Raw genomic sequence first — 17,069 nt, 5'->3', positions numbered from 1 at the left:
AGGAAGTGGCCACAGGGTTCCCAGGAAAAGAGAACTGGACAGGGCACCAACAGCAATCCATGTTGTCCACCAAAGCTGGCACAAGGACATATTCCTGTGAGAGGAAGGTCGCCTTTACTCTGTGCCTGTAACACAATCCCTCATTGTGCAATAACCTTGGATTCCAGCTATTTGAACCCTATATCTGCACAACCACATGGGACTCTTGAAGGGGGCTTAACTGAGTCCCCCCATCCTAGTTCCAGGCATTACTTGGAGAGGTGAACACTGCTGAAGTCAACAGCCAACCACTAAACAAGGGGCCACCTCACAGTTTGTGAACTTGGGCGGGACACCTCCTCTTTTAAGTGAGTGCTTTCATGTCAGGGTAATGGGGTAAGTGATGCTTGACTCATGGAGGTAGCTGGTCTGGATGAAGCATTAGCTCGTAAGTGCCGCTCTCTGGGCTTCACATAAGTAACCAAATGATTTCTACAAGCTGGGTGTACTCTACGGGCTCTTCATGTCTCAATCCAGCTTACCCTCAAAGTAACCCTTTTTATTCTCACTTCAGAAATGCAGGAACCAAGACCTACAGGAGTTACAATGAGTTTCCTTAGTTACATTGGTAGAGCTTGGATTCAAAAGGTCTGTATTATTCCCTCCCACTGCACAGTGCCTTGCATGAGGTCACTTTGTTCTCTTGGCTATGTGGAGGAATAGGTGTTGATAACACAATTTCAGAAGTAAAAAGCAAGGAAGCTGAAGTCAAAAGAGGGTTGAGTGACTTGGCAAAAGGAGAGCAAACAGTGGAGCTGAGACCAAAGCTCAGCTCTCCCTGATTCTACACCTGTTAAGGCACTGCTTCCTCTCCCGGTTTTCTGTCATGACTAGGGGCAGAAGAATGGATTCCTTCTGATGTGCGTGGTAGGGTGTGCCATGGAAGGGCATGGGTGGTTGAGAAGCCCACAGGTGACACTCACTTTACTGTGTGCGCAGATGGCTGAGCCCAGGAGCTTCCAGGTGCCGCCCCTCCGGTCCATCCGCAGCATGCGCAGGATCTGCAGGAAACGCAAGCTTCGCAGGGACGTGGCCAAGACATTGCCCTGGTTTCCCACTGCAACCACCGGCACAGAAGCAATCAGCACAAAGATGTCTGGGAAAGGACACAGAGAGAGCAGCAGAGGAGAGGGAAGAGGTCAGGAGAAGGCAATGGTATCATCACAGGGCCACCTGCAGTGGACAGACAGGTGCCAAGCAGCAGCCAATCTAGGCATTGTTGCACTGGATTTTGACATCCCACATGTCACAAGTAGGATTCTTTTGTTATGACAGATGAAGTAAAGCTCTGAGTATAAGTGTCTTCCCAACACAACAAGTTGGAAGAGGCTGAGAGTTGGGATGGAATGTGAGGCTGAAAACTGCAATGCTGGTTCTAGATCCCAGAAAAGTGATTCTCCATGGCTTCTGGGATTCCCCCAGACACAGAGGGAATCAGGATATCCCCCAGAAAATATGGAGAACAAGAAAAGGGCTGATGTCAAGGTCGCGGCTGTCATTTGAGCTGCAGGCAGAACACCTCACAAAACCCATCCATTTGAAAGATGGGGTACACTCCTTGGGTTATTATCCCCTGATGGCTGAGAAACACTTTTGGGCTGTGAATGGCTCTAACTTCTGAGAAGCACCACTCCAGTGACTTCTTCAAGGTTTAGAGAACACGTTGGGGTAGACTGGAAAAGACACAAAAGCAACCCACCAGATGGAATGCTGGTATTGGGAGATGATGTGGAAATGTCCACCATTGTGGTTCGGAGAGAGATATGCTGGCTAATGAAACAGTCAAGGATGTAAAAGAGGGGACTTGGTCTCTTCCCTGTTCCTTTCAGCAGCATCCAGTCCCTATCAGTTATGTCCCCACTGTCCTGTACAGGGCTAGGAGGTCAAAACAACCCACGGTGAAGTACACTTGAGTACAACTGAATGAAGCAGGCTGTGTGAGACTCCTCAGAGCCTCCACTTTCCCAATAATGCCCTATTGCTCTGTGACACACAAATGCAATAGTGAAATTGGGTGTTTCCCACAGACCTTCACCACAGAGCTATGTTGCTGCAAGAATGCAAGGGTTCCAAGAAGCCCATGGCTAGGAATGATCAGCCACTATGCAGTCTGAACTCCTTAAATTCCTCTGGTTCCTGGGAACCTTCCAGAAGCCTATGTCCTTTTCTGAGCACGCAGGGCTCCCTCACACCTGCTAATCTTTTTATGCGCTGGTCTCCTAGCTTGCGACAGCCACACTCCTCAGTTCAAATCTAGGTGGGTCTGCCCCAAACACGGATGCCTTCTCTGCCTATCAGAATATCCTCCACATGTGCCTGAGCTCTCAGAAAACCTTGGGGTCAAGCATCTAGGCAGGAATAGGTCTGTGCCACTGAGCAGGCTCCACACTTCATCTGTGCAAATCTGCTTATAGTATGCATAATATAAACAAAAGAGAAGCGAGATGCATGGTGGGTGCTATGGTGTCTGATGCTCTGTGAGGATGGTGGATTTCCCAGGTGGAGATATTGTACTCAACCAGGAGGGTCTGAAGCTGCCCCAGATATGGGGCTGAGACGCTCATGGACACAACCACCACCATCTTGTCACACACACAGAGAAAACCAATGTTTCTCATGAAGGCAGTGTTATGCTAGAAGCAACTACTTCCAAAACTCACGCAAAAAATTTATTCCTGAAGGCCTTACGTTGCGGCACTAACAGGCTAGAAAGTCATATATTATAATCCTTAGAGGTGAGCCTTTGGGAAATGATCACATTTGATTAAGTTATTAAGAGGATGCTGGACTGTCTGTCAGTGTCCATGCCTACAATGTCAGGATACACTTAGCAGAATGATGGATTTATGATTGACTATGAAGGACTACACTATTGCAATGACATGGAGGAATTAGTCGGTGGGGGGGGGGGCAGGAATCCCAGAGCCTACATAACTGTATCATGGAATAATAAATAAGTTTGATTTAAAAAGTTATTAAGGGGAACCCCATGACTGAATCCTGGTGGCATTATAAGATAACTGATGCAGCCTTAAAAAGCTAGTGGATGGACAACAGCCAATACGGACTTTAACCTGGCAGGTAATGTTGCCGCCTGCATTACTGGCATCCCAAATGGGAACTAGCTTGATATCCAGCTCCTTGCTAATGGCATGGGAAAAGCAATGAAGGTGGCCTATGTGCTTGGACCCCTGCATCCACAGGGGAGATCCAGATAAAGCCCCTGGCTCCTGGTTCCTGGCTGTAGCCTGGCCCAGTCTTGGCTGTTGTGGTCATCTGTGGAATAAACCAGAAGATGGAAGACTTTTCTCTGTCTCTCCCTTCCTTGGTGCAACTCTTTCAAATGAAAACATCTTTAAAAAATTAAAAATTAGTAGAAAATGCAATTAGAAGATAAGTTTTGATTTAGACCAAAATTCTGGAATCTCTGCATAGGACTTTATAATACACATTTCTGGGACTGCACTATGGTATAGTGAATACAGCTGCCCTCCATGGTGATGGCATCCTATGTGGTGCAAGTTCATGTTCTGACTGTTTTATTTAATCTATCTTCCTGTTGTGGCCTGGGAAAAGTAATAAAGAGGGCCCAAGTGTTGAGGCCGCTGCTAAACACATGGGAGTCCCAGAAAATGCTCCTGGTTCTGGATTTCAGCTGCATCCAGCCATTGCAACTTTTTTGGGGAATCCACAGATAACAGATCTCTCCCTATCTCTCCCACTCTCTGTAACTCTTCCTTTCAAATAGATAAATAAGACCTTATAAATATATCTGTAAATGCACACACGTTGTGAAGTTCCCTCGCACACCTGCATCTCCTGTGTCTTGTCATGGATGCTGTGTGTTGCCTGGGGACACTGCTATCAAGGTTATCCTCTTCATTTTTGGCATGGTGGGTTAAGCACAACCTATACTGCTAGCCTCCCCTATTAGCACAGGCTTGAGTCCTGACTGGCTCTATTCCCAATTCATCTGCCTGCTAAGGCTCCTGGGCAAGCAGTGCAGGATGGCTCAAGTGCTTTGACCCCGACATCCATAACCTTGACTCCTGGCTTTGGTATGGCCCAATCCCGGCTGTCGTAGTCATTCAGGGAGTGAACCAGCAATTGGATAACCTCCCTCACTCCACCCCTCAGTCTCTGACTCTGTAACTTGGTCTTTCTGATAAATATATCATATATATATATATTTGCTTCCAAAGAATGAAGCAATGAAATCTACCCAAACTTGTCTGTGCACCACCAGAACTGGGACTCAAAATATACCTTCATTGCTGATAATTTAGCTTGCCCAGGTATTTCATTATAATAACCCAAAGCTAAGATGGGTCACATAATGAGAGTAGCCAGGCTGAAGAGAACAGAAGATATAGGGATGTAAGGAAAACAAAGCCAGCAAGAGTGCCATGATGCTGAGGCCCATTCTCAGTCTCCAGGGAAGGCAGGCGAGTGGCCTGCCATCACTGCTGCCATGTGAGAACACACCTGTCCTCAAGGGATCCAAGCCTTACAGGCCAGGCTGCTCTCAAACTGAATTTGGGCCAGCGTCATCCAGATACGTGAGTCCCATCTGCAACATTCTCTCTCTCTTCCTCCCTCGCTCCCTTGCTCCTTCCCTCCCTCCCTCTTCTGGCCAGCACAGGACTGGTCACAGCAATGGAGAAAAGGAATTTGTAAAAGACTTGGAAGAAAAAAAGGAGCTAGCCAAGAAGAGGATGTAGAGTGGATGTGGAAGGAAGGCAAAGGAAGAAGGCAGAAACAGGAAAAATAGTGACTAAAACTTCTAAATTTGACACACTTTTTTGCATTTAATATTCTATGCAAGAACAAAAGCTTAGAAGTGCAACTTCAGCTGCAGGCATGGACTGGGGAGGCGGGGAGGTTGCAGTTGTCAGCAAGGAAGACAATGTACCCACCCCCAGGCTACCTGGCAGACCAAGCTTGGAGTCCAGTGCTCCTCTGGGCTGATCATGCATGTCTGAGGGCTGTGGGAAGTGAGGAATGAGAGATGTGTCAGGAGGCGAGGGACTGGGCTTCTGAGAACACGTGGTGTCAGATGTGTTCTGGAACATATGCCTGAGTGGAGGAGAGGAACTCGAAGGCTGGGCTCAAAGATCTGGGCATCCTGAGAGAAGAGGTGTGCCAGCAGACATGGGTGACCACTTACAAGGCTCCTGAATGCTACCCAGGGGGCAGTTTTGGCCAAATGCCATTGAAGATCCTTCCAACACTGGTGCTTGATGCTCAATGACTTTAATGCTCCACAGAGCCGTAAAACTCCAAGAATAGGTTCTGTCAGGCAGATATCTTTCCTGTGCAACTTGGAGTTTGGCAACAATTTCACACACAACCCTATTGGTTTGTGTTGTGACACAGACAGCAGTGTCTGCACCCATGCAGAGGATGAAGACACAAGCAAAGCATCTGGACAGAGACCACAGGTGCTGGGTTCTTGCAGACCTGGGCGTTAGGATAGAATGCACTGCTCACCGCTAATGTGCCGGAAAATGACTCAGCTGTGTGAACCTGTTCATAGCTCTGCAATTTGGGCACACCATGGCTCTATCAAAGTAACTTATCAACAAGTGTCTCGCTTGATCTTGCTAGCCAGACAACCTGGAAAGTATAGAGATGGATGCTGTCACAGTTCTAGGGGTGATGCTTGTCTTGTCACTGTTGCTTCTCAGGTCCTTCATACTCCCTTCTTCTCAAGCCAAAAGCCAGGGAAGGGTGCCTCCTCCCAAACACTTCAGAATTACTGCCATGGACATTCGGGGCAGGTGCAGCTTCCCTTCAGAAGGCAGGCAAGGTCAGAGGCTGGGCTGGCCTCCCCAGTGCACACGAGTTCCCAGAATAGCTTCTTACAATCACCCCACAGAAACAATGCAGCAGGGACAGGGACTGAGGCTCTGCTAGCAACAGGGTCAGGGCTTACCCAACATGCACAAGGGCTTCCTGGCAAACTTCAGTCGTCCCCGCCAGCCTTTGTATCGGCAGCAACATCCGGCAGCCCAGATCCTCAAAGCAAACTCAGCTCCGAAGACGAAAATAGCAAATGTTTCCTGCATAGAGGAGCATATGGAGAGGCATCAGTGAACTGGGGACCCAGTCATGCAGAATGGGGTATTTCTGCTCTGAAGATCTGAAGGATTGCATTTCTGCAGCTTTGGGAGTGGCAGAGGGGAAGCAGAACAGGTCGGTGGCTTCTCCCCTCTTGTTGTGGATGTGCTATCACACATGCGCAGTGTCATTCCTTGCTCATTCTCCCAGGTTTTCATTCCAATGAGTCATATCATTTTCAGTCCCTTTTATGAAGGTGCAGCCCCTCAGCAATCATAGTCAATGATTACTAAGTATGGCTCCTGGGTCAGGAACCCACAAAGTGTTTTATAAAATGCTCACTTTCCATTCTGAGAAACCAAGGCAAAAGGTGCTTTTCCTAAAACTACAAAGTGTCAACGGTAGGGTCCTGGGCTCAGATAATTAGCCCCCAGCAGCCATATGCTTAAGCATGGCATCAGGCAGCACGAAGGACTCTGGGTCCATCCACATTTCTGCATCCCCATTGTGCATCAGACACTGACACCTTTGCTTCTCTCTCTTGTGATCCACAATCTTACTCCACTTACTCAGTTTAGGACCCCTGGGGTTCGAACCCACTGACTCCATTACTGTGAAGCCTCTGTGACCCCTAGCTGAGGCGCCAGCATTGCCTTGCAGGGTGAAAACCAAGGCCTCTCCCCCCGCAGCACCACCCTGAAGAGCCAGGACTCCCATCTCACTCAGCAGAGGTGGAGCAGGTCTTTTGAGGGCCCAGGTAACCAGTACTGCCCAGGGCTAAAGAAGGAGCAAGCTTTCTCTAAAACCTCCTCTGGGCCCACACCATTATTCGCTACTCTGATTCTCGATTTCTAACTGGCACCTTGGCATATGTTACACAAATCATTTAGTAAATCACTCCATCACAGCACTGGAGAGAGACCACAGAGTGAAAGAGAATTTGGAGATTCTATGTAGAAGCACAATTTTGCATTTGACCTCAAAGGGAATGGGTCTTTGGGTCAAGGGAGTAGAACAATGGAGAGAAAGAACAGGCAGGTGCAGGGATGGAATCTATAGTTGTTCTAACTGTCAGAGGGTGGCGTGTCTGCTGTTTATATTTTAAAGCCATGTAATGAATATGTTTTGATATCTTTGTTCCCTTCAAGCCTGATTGTGAACAGTAAATCCTTATCAGGATGGCCCATCCTTACATCATCTGTGCCCATGCAGGCATCATTAAATGATGCTGAAGACATCGATTGCTTTTAGGCTTGGGCTTGGCTGTAGACCCAGGGAGCCACAGCCAACAGGGAAGAACTGTGCCCAGGGAGTCCTCTATTGCCTTGCCGTGAAGGTCCCAGCAGAGGTGTCCACACTGCCAGGCAATGCCACTCACCAGCAATAGAAGCCAGTCGCCAGAGACAGCTTCGTATTCCTTGAAGGTGGTCAGCACAGCCAGGATCAAGCAGCCCAGAACAATCAGGAACCTGGCATGAGGAGGAAGAGAGAAGAAACTGTTAGCCCTGGCGTGTTGTGCCATCGAGGAGAGGGGAATGTGGCGGCCTCATCCTTTAAGGAACACACTCATGTGCTTCTGACATGTTCCCTGGGCTCTGCATGACAACTGGTGAGGCAGGCAGGGATTCTTGCCCCAGTGAAAGAAAACAAGTCTGAACAACACGCCCACTTAACTGGCTAGTTAGTGCAGTGAGCTAGTAAGCACTCAAACCGGACCATCCCCGGGAGCCTGCAGACTCCTGAAAGAACTTAAGTGACCATACATTTTTGGTGTAACACCAAGAAGAATATTGTAAACCAATGCCATTTCACGTACATGTTGCATTATAGTTTTAAAATATGTTTGAAAATTCTTAGTATGAAAACACAAAATATTCCAAAGTCAGGGGAACACAGACTCTGTCACCACAGATGCAGATCACTCATTGTGCAGCTGGTGCAACTACAGGCAACCATCCCGACCGTGGGCCAAACCCAGAGCTGTTTAATGCTGGAAAGAACAGGCTTCAGCATGCTGAAGGGGGCTGCCGGCTGAGCTTTTACGATTCACAGAGAGGTCACCCAGCTCATGCCCTAGTCAAGCTGCAGTAGAGGCCAACGCTCCACTGAAAATGTCATTTATATAAACATTCTGTGTGTGCACGTTCAGGGTCAGGCACAGAGAAGATGGCTGCTCCTCCTGATGGAGAATCCTTGATCATGAAGTCTAGGGTGAAGCTTGGCATCACACAGGCCAACCCTGCTTTCTCAGGGAAGCATACTTTTGATCCCCAGGTTCGAGCCCATGCCCTTTTGGCTTCTGCTCACGTACCCATCAGTTGCTTTTGTGGCTGATATTGGGAACACAGAGCTGACAGTCAGTAGTGAAGACCTTGAATTTTCCCTGTGAGCTCACAGTCAAGATCAACAAAAATACTTCAAATGCGACATCAAGGGCCTGATGCGAGGGCCAGGAGGATGTGTGCTGCTGGCTCTGGCTGCCCCTTGAGGAAGCTCACAACCCGTCTCTGAACTTTAGGGATGCACACTCCATTTCCTGGTCAATAAACTGCTAATCTGCAGATAGAATCTCAGTTTCAGACCCTGCCTAGGAACCTGAACATTTTCCCAACTGCCTCTTGGGTTTTCCTATTCTGTTTGAAATCATGACCGTGACACATGGCAAGAATCTCCCCAGCCTAGGCTCCAAATACTCTCAGACAATGACGACAATGGTGCTGGTGGTGACAATGACATCAACAACTCTCATCACGCCCAGTTACAGTCACTTTGCCTGCATCAGCTCATCTTCCCACATCAGCCTCTTGAGAGACACAGGATCCTTTTCCATCACAGAGATGAAGGAAGTGAGCAAAACACATTCCAGTACCAGGATGATTACAACTCCAGTAAAACGGCCAGGGAACAGAGGCTGGAGACCAACAACATGGGCTGCAGCAGTCACGAAAGGTTCTGCCAGTTCACCCTTGAGCTTCCTCAAGACCACCCCTTTATACGCTGTGAAGGTCAAGACAGAATCCTCTTCCATCTTTTCTGATTTATGTGTCTTCAGATGAGTTAGACAACCTCACTGTATCTTGGTTTCTTTCTCTACAAAACAGACCCAATGAATGCGCCCGCGTCCTTCATTGTTCAGTGCTATGGCCTACCCTGGTGCCTGGAGCAGTGCCTGACAGGGGCAGCCTTCACGAATGGGTCAGCTGCTCCTTTAGTACCATTTGGTAAGAACTTACCACACATAGTACTTGGTTCTTTTCCAGATCCCCTTGGTTTGGCGGGTAAAACAGGACAACTTTTTTCTAGGTGTGTAGCTGAAGTTCTGACTCAGTTGTCCAGCATGCCCTTGGAAGCTATGCCTGTGAGCTTGGTATGGCAGACCAGGCTCAGCCAGTGGGCAGAGGTCCCAGCTGAGGCGAGACACTGCTCATTCCGTGTGTGCTGACCTAGAGCGTGGCCCCTTGGCATGGAGCACACACAGTGTGCACACACAGAGTACAGAAATTAACCTGGTATGGATTTATTGAATTTCAAATGCTACCTGTGGTTTCCTTGGCAGGGCCACACCAAATGATCCCACAGGCCTTGATCGACCCATGAGTCAGACATTCCCTTCTCATAGTACAGGAGTGAGAGGAGCCCACGTCAGCCTTACAGTGAGCAGCCCTGCTGGGAAGAGGTCTGCGTGGCACCGGACAGCAGTGGCTCTGTGATCTGGGATCCTCAACCCCCAGATGATGATCAGCATGGAAGCAGGACCCATCCTACAACCAGGAACACCGCTGACAGGAAACAAGAACTGTGTGGGATGGGTATGTACACTTTAATGGAGTGATGTTGGTGATGGTTGCTGCATCTGGGTGCTGAATCTGCCAGATTGCTCCCGTGGGAGAGAAGGGCATGCGTTTCATTCCTCTCTGTATCCCAGGGGCTCGCTCAGAACATGTGAGAGTAAGTGGCATACAGGTAACAGCAACTAAAGAAGTTAACATTTTCCCTATCATTTGTAGCAGATGTGAGGTAGGCCTGGACAGACAGATACGAGTAAGAAGAATTTTGTAGGCCACATCAAGAGGCTGCAGGCGATCTTCCAACAAACCAACCCACATCTCTGTGCATACCTCACCCATGTACAAGGTCATATCCTGTCCGTACCCACATCTGTATCCATATCCCTGACTACAGATGGCCATCTGATGGGGCACTGGTCAGCAGGCTGGTGTCATGGCTGCTGACAATGGCCCACATGAAGACACAATGAATGTCCCGCAGTGGCGGGATTTGTGATTCATGAAAGACTAAGCAGAAGGAGCATCCTCAGTGGAGGGGCATCAGGAGGATGTACAATGGACTTACAGAGCCACGAAGACCAGCACCTACATGAGGACTAGCTGAGGTTGGGATTATGGAAAGATCTACATCAGGTTGAGTAAAATATAAGTGAGAAGTTTAGGAGAGGTCAAGGCTTAAGTTCTAATTCTTCTTCAGCCACAGTAGGTTGGTTTCAGAGGCAGGAACCATATCCAGGCATCTGGGCCATTTCAATGGAGTTCCCCTCTGCAGGCAGTATGCAAAACTTGATGTTAGCCAGCAGGGGGCAGCAAATGCCTGCTTTCCTCCTCAGACCTCCTAGCAGCCTTGGGATGGGCATTTCTGAGATCTGGCAAATATCACTCCTCTCTGTAGCAGAAATCATCAAGGAGATGCTCCTGGATATTTGCATATTTCGATGTAAATATGCATCCGATTTCAGACAAAGTCGTCAATGTCATTGCCTTGTCACCGGACCCTGATGTGTTATTTTGTGTGCTGTGCTTTCTCTCTTCCCCTCCTGTCTTGCTGCCTTTTAGCACTTCTTGCCTGCTATTGACTTCCCTTTCTATAACCTCAACTGTTTCCATCCCTGGCCACAACTTTTTCTGCTCTCCTTCTTCTGTCCCTTACCCCTCATGTGTCCCTGTGTCCTACACGAGTGAGTGACGACTTGTGGCCAAGAGGGCAGCCAATTGCAGCCCTGCTGTCTGAAGCATCCTGGCTGTTTCTGAAAACGGTGCCAGCCAGGGTCAATGGTCTTGGGCATGCCTTTCACTCAGTGATGAAAGGCATGCTGCCATCCCCTGCTATCTTTCACTCTGGGGCTGGGAGGCCAGGAGACTGGAACAAGGAAGGCCACTTAATAGCTGCACATGGTTCTAAAGCGTAAGATGCAAAGGTCCTGGACAAGAGCTTTCTGCATTCCAAACCCATCGGGCGACAGGCAGCTTCTGCAGAAGCAGCTGTGAAGATGAAAGGCAGTGATGCCTGGGAAACCCCACAGTTCCCTGCTCACCCACACCTGGCGAACCTCACAGGCTGTGAAGCTCGGCCCATGTAACTGAGACGAGGCTTGGTGACCAGGTGGCCTTTTACAGGGAAAGGGAGCACAAACACCTCTGCCTTTGTCCAACCGTTTCCTTTGTGCACCGCTGTGGCTTACACTCAAGAACAGCACTGTAGGGCAAGGCCACTGCCATTATTGTCTTTCTTTTTCCATTGTACAGATGGGATTGTGGCAATGGGCTCACAAAGCAAGCGGATGAGCAAACCTGGGCTGACAGACGGGAAATGGAGTCTCTGATGAGAATCTACAGAGAACATGGTGTGGTCAGAACAGGGCCAGGGCAGCCTGCTAGTTCCCAGTTCAGCTGTGGGGAACAATCCCTTCCCTTCCTTTCTCCTCTGGACTCCCAGATGTGGAAAAGCTCATAGAGCTTCAGAGACTCTGGTTGGCTCCTGCCAATCATGGCTGCTCAAGGGCAGTTTTTGGAACATCCAAACGTTGCAAAAGGGCCTAGGCCAAAGGATGGAGGCAGCTGAGCCCACCAGGCTCTCCTGAGAATCCTCATCTGTCTGCTGTTTGACAGGTGTCTGTAGAAATGTTCTCCTGTGCTGGTAAGGCAGAGCAGAATCAACCCAGGGGGTGGAGTGGGGCAGGTGCTGCTGACACCACAGTCACACCCATCCTGATCCTCAGCCACCACCCCCACTGCATCTCAAGCCAAAGACACAACCCAAACGGGCAGTGACCACTGGCAGAGTCAATAGGATCCCATGGACTCTTGAATGGCCACTGTGTGCCAGAGATTTCCGATTCCTGTAAGTCAGCTTCTGAAAGAGATGGCTGGGTCATCTCCTAATGACAGTTGCTCCATTCACTTAGAACAAGATTGGAAAATCAGTGTGATCTTGCAAACCTTTTAAGATGGATGTAGTGAGGCTGTCTGGATTTTTGTATTGCAAGCAATGAAATTTATCACAAATTAAGAGGGTTTCACGGTTGACTGTTGATGTCTACCACTGGCACTAAAGAGGACTAAGGATTTTCCCGATCCCTAGGAACCTATGCTTAAGGACACGATCAAAGCTGAAATCACGCCTCTAATGGTTCCTTAACCTGGCTCATGTCAAGCCCTTTCCAAAATTAAATTAACTGGGACTTTGAACGGATCTTAAGAAGGACCTACCCTTGTTCCTCTATCTTACAAAGACGAAAGCCACCCACGAGCAGTCTGAATGATTTGCCACTGGAGAGACAGAGGGTGAGGCCCCTGGCTTCCCAGTTCCACCCTCTGCTGCCCTTGGTAAGCTGAAGGCCATGGCTTTATTTTTGGTTTGCATAGCCATTAATCACCTGCTTCCTTCTATCAAAGCTACCTGGTGGGAGGGTAAAGACCAGAGACACTGAGGAAATTTATAGAAACTGGGGTGCTCAATTCCCCTTTTGAGAACTGATGTCACTTTTCCTAATTTATTAATTATCCTTGTTCTCTCTCCAAATGTATCATGTGCTTGTCTACCTGTGAGGTGCATCACAGTTGCAAAGTGTGTCATCAAAGGTCAGGGTCTAACCATACACATTATCAGTCCAAATAACTCCATATATTAACACTATCTTGAAATCAGCAAACTCAAGACTAGAAGTGCACAGGGGGCAAACAGCTAAACAGCCGGCATAGTATCACTGTATTTTGGGGTCAGCAATATTGTCACAGCTGGAAAAGCAATGGCAGGTGTGGTAGGTCCCCATGGATATCTTCAGTGCTGCTTTATCCCGTGAGCTGGTAAAAGCAAAGTCAGGACGTTGAGCAATGGTACCCGAACTTCCTTTTCTATTTCCACCCATTATCTACATGCATCCTAGGATGATTATCTTTTTAAACCAGCAACATCTGATTTTGCCAATTCCCTGCCATGGAACTGTGGCTCCTCGTTCATTTCAGGGTGAAGCCTCAACTTTTCAGCAAGGGAAACCAGCCCCCCTAAATCAAACCATGCCAATGCAGAGAGACAGCCTGCAGGTAAAAGAAGTGCAGCCCCATGCCAACAGTAATCATAATAGAGCTGAAGCAGCTACCGTAAAATCGGATTTTAAAATGGACTTTAAGACAAAAACAATAAACAAACAAAACAGACAAAAACAGATGAAGCAATGTGCATTAATAAAAGTATCAACCCATTCAGAGGAAAAAACAATGATAAACATAGGTGCACCGATCAACATGGCTCCAAAACGGCAGGCGTCTTTGTTAAGCTCTTCTCTATTCTTCCTCCTACTAGTCACAGCAGACTGAACCAGCTGAATCAAAGTATGCAGGTCCTTCAAGTGTCTGTTTCCTTCCCTTCACATGCTTGCTCTCACTGAACCAACACTCATCCTTTAAGGCTCAGCTCAAATGCCACAGCCTCCACTTCTTCATGAAGTCATTCTCTCAATGAACTACCTACCAATCTGCCAGGAGTGGACACAAGAAAGGCCTCTGAGAGCTAACAGGCTGAGGCTCTCCTGATTCCCAAAGAATGCTAGCTGAGTTTTCTTGTGTCTTCATGAAGGATTCTGTTTCCTTGTCTTCGTATAATTCATCCAGTCCAAGACATGGACCTATTACTACAAGGCCTGAGAATCTCCTAACAGAAATAATGTGTCATTCCCTGCCTGTGGCCCAGGGGTTTGTGTTCTGCCACGGGCTGGCCTCATGTACCAGGGATGCTGTGGTTCTCCTCTTGGGATCATAGAGCCTGCTCAGGAACTGGCTGAAGAAGCTACACATTTCAGTCCTATTCCCAGCTCTGATATTTACTCACTGGATGGGATTTTGAGGAAAAACATCTTCCCCTTTCCAGTTCTCAGAGTCTGTATCTGTAAAATGGGAAAACTTAAATGGATACTTCAAAGAGCATTCAAGATGATTACTATGAATTTGGGCTTTCAGGTAGTGATCCCAGTGGGATGGCCTAGAAAGCTTTTCAGAGATGGACAGAGCTGAAATCCAGACCTTGGCTCTGCCGCTTGCTCCTCAGGGCATTGTTTTCACACCTGCAAATGGCAATGACAACAGTTCCTAATTTTGGACTTTGGTAAAATTAAAGGAGACAGCACTTCTAGTTTACACAGCCCGGTGCTTGGCATAGCTCAAATGATTGATTCCCACGAGCTACAGTAGGCATTGATTCTAGCTCTGATGGTCAAACCAAGGACTGTACCACAGAGAGAATGTTTCTCCCCTTCATCAGATATGGAGTTTCTTATCTAGAGTGAAAACAACAAGGACTTTGGAGAAGCCCTAACACAATTCCATCATGCATTGCCCTGTTTATAGCATTTCAAAGAAGCTCCTTATCAGCATTCCCAGATCCATCCAGCCCTCTCCAGGGCATGCCTTGGGAAAGTAGAGGCCCATGCCTGGGATGGGGTTATCAGCCTTTTTCATACCAAGACACATTCCTGCCTTTGGCTTTCTCTAGATGAATGGTGTCATCAGCTGGAATATGCAACAACCCCATCAGCATAGCTGCCAACAACCTCGTTGGTACCCTTACTGTCATTGGCACTTGCACATAAAGCAATGCTATCCAAGCTCTGGCAGCTCACACACTTTCTCCCTGTGTGCCATAGGTGGGAGCCATTAGCCATCAGCTCACTCCCAGGTCCTCAGAATCCAGGCACCAGCTTGCACGAGCAGGCACAGTGGGAATCTAGGCAAAGCAAGTAGAGAGGAAACCATGCATCTTGTGATGTTTTCTCTTTCTCTCACAGCAAAATTCACATCCTAAAATATTAAGGTCAGTCTTCCCCCCATTGGTATTCAGTTCCTCATTTGCAACACACTCTCTGAATTTCAAGCAACGTGCTAGGAAGTGAGGGACCTGCCTGCCTGGGGGACTGCAATGTTAAACATCCAAAAGTCCTGACAGTGTCACAGGTCATGGCTTCACCAGCATGCCACGATGCCAGTTCTCCTTCTGGTGTTGATAAAGCAGGCTGCCATGTTAGAGAAATTGGTCTCTGTAGTACAGAACCAACTGTGGTCTTCAGTCACTCAGTCCAGCAGTCTCAATTCTTCCAAGAACCAAAATGGAAAGCCTGGAGGAGGGTTTATTTCTCACCAGTCAGTCAGACCCCATCCCAGGCTTCCACTGTCATTATAACGACTGAGAGAGATCCTAAGCAGAGGACCCAGGTGAGTTGTACTGAACCTCCTTCCCCACGGTGTGAGATAACGTGTGCTGTATTAGACTGCTAAGCTATCAGGTAGTTTATTACATAGTACCAGATAATCAATAATAGTTTGCTTGGATCTGGCTCATGACTCATCATTCAGCTCTTAGACCAAGGCCAGGTTTATATTTCTGAACTTTAGTTTCTTACCTATAAAATATACATGATAAAAATCAAGGACTTCTGTTGTTTACTATGCTTCATCCTGTGTTTTGCAATGAAGACGTTGCACAGGGCAGAAGAAATCTTGATAATTAAAACACTCTTCCCTAATGAGAGTTCCAGGCAAGCAGCACTGACAGCAGCTGTTCCCTTGTGCTTGCCATGGCCTGGCAGGTCTGCCTTTGCCTTACCAGCAGACAAGGTGGCCAACAGCACAATGGCAACCATTTGCAAAGTGAGAAGGCAATGCTTACCAAATAATGCAGGCTTTTCCAAAGTTGGTGGCAATGATGACGGGTAGCTATTCTAAACAGAACAGTATCATTAACAAGTGACAATCTTGCAGACAAACCAAAGACAACTGGTACGGTCATATACATGTAATATTTCATAGAATGGAGGAGATACAGTGAGACTATCACTGGTGGTCTCACAGCTGCATTCATTTTTGGACGTTCAACACACAATACGGTACAGTGTTGCAACTGCCTAATGACAAGCTTTCAGTATCTCGCAGTTAGGTGGCACCTGGCTGGGCTTGAAAAATGAAAAAAAAAAGTCACACAATCTTTTTCCTGCAACATCAAAAAAAAAAAATAAAATCCTAAGTCATCTTGTATTATTTTTTTTTAAAATTTGTCCCACTCACCTTCCACCATATCTTACTCTCTCCACCCTAATCAGAATCCGACATGGGCATGGGTACCTTTCAACTGCATAAATATGAAAAATGAATATGAATATGAATATATATATGTATATACACACCTTGATTTGGGGGGTATGTATTTGAAGTCACAATTAAGACCTTTCTTGGCATCCTTGCTTGCCATATTGAAGCACCTGTATTTAAATCCTAGGTCTGCTCCTGTTTAAGTCTCAGACTCTCTCTCTCATTCACTCATTCACACACACACACAGGTGGCAAGAGGAAGAAAGAGCGAGAATGGATGGATGGATGGATGGATGCATGGATATATGAATATATCCCATCTAAGTCCGATGTGAGTGGCAGTGGCCCAAGCACGGGAACCATCATCTCTTACTTCTCAGTATGCATCTGCAAGTAGCTGGAACTGAAGCAAAGCAGTTGGGACCTAAGCCAGCACTCAGGTAAGCAGTGCAATGAGCCCTAGTGGCAACTTAAACTGCCGTGCCGCAATGCCCATCCTGGCTCCTAACGCCAGCGCCCTGCTAAGTGCGCCTTGAGAAGAAGCAGGTACACGAGTAGTTAGGATGTGTGGGATGAAGATTTTCTCGCCTCCTGCATTTGGGG

The 17,069-nt window shown here is 47.6% G+C and overlaps 1 protein-coding gene across 1 annotated transcript in view; it reads right to left on the bottom strand.

Moving 5' to 3' along the window:
• The window catches only part of KCNQ3 (potassium voltage-gated channel subfamily Q member 3), a 271,638-nt gene that overhangs the window by 40,269 nt on the left and 214,300 nt on the right, over positions 1-17,069 (bottom strand). The window contains exons 2-4 of the mRNA XM_040979448.1: positions 7,478-7,568; positions 5,975-6,101; positions 963-1,135 (exon numbers count right to left, since the gene is read on the bottom strand). Of these exons, the coding sequence (XP_040835382.1) occupies positions 963-1,135; positions 5,975-6,101; positions 7,478-7,568 (391 nt within the window). The remainder of the gene's footprint in view (positions 1-962; positions 1,136-5,974; positions 6,102-7,477; positions 7,569-17,069) is intronic.

Source organism: Ochotona curzoniae, unplaced genomic scaffold (genome assembly GCF_017591425.1).
Source record: "Ochotona curzoniae isolate NIBS_2020 unplaced genomic scaffold, NIBS_Ocur_1.0 contig_3190, whole genome shotgun sequence".
NCBI classification, from domain to species: domain Eukaryota; kingdom Metazoa; phylum Chordata; class Mammalia; order Lagomorpha; family Ochotonidae; genus Ochotona; species Ochotona curzoniae.
The sequence above is the reverse complement of the archived record's forward strand: the minus strand, read 5'-3'. Positions and strand labels throughout refer to the sequence as shown.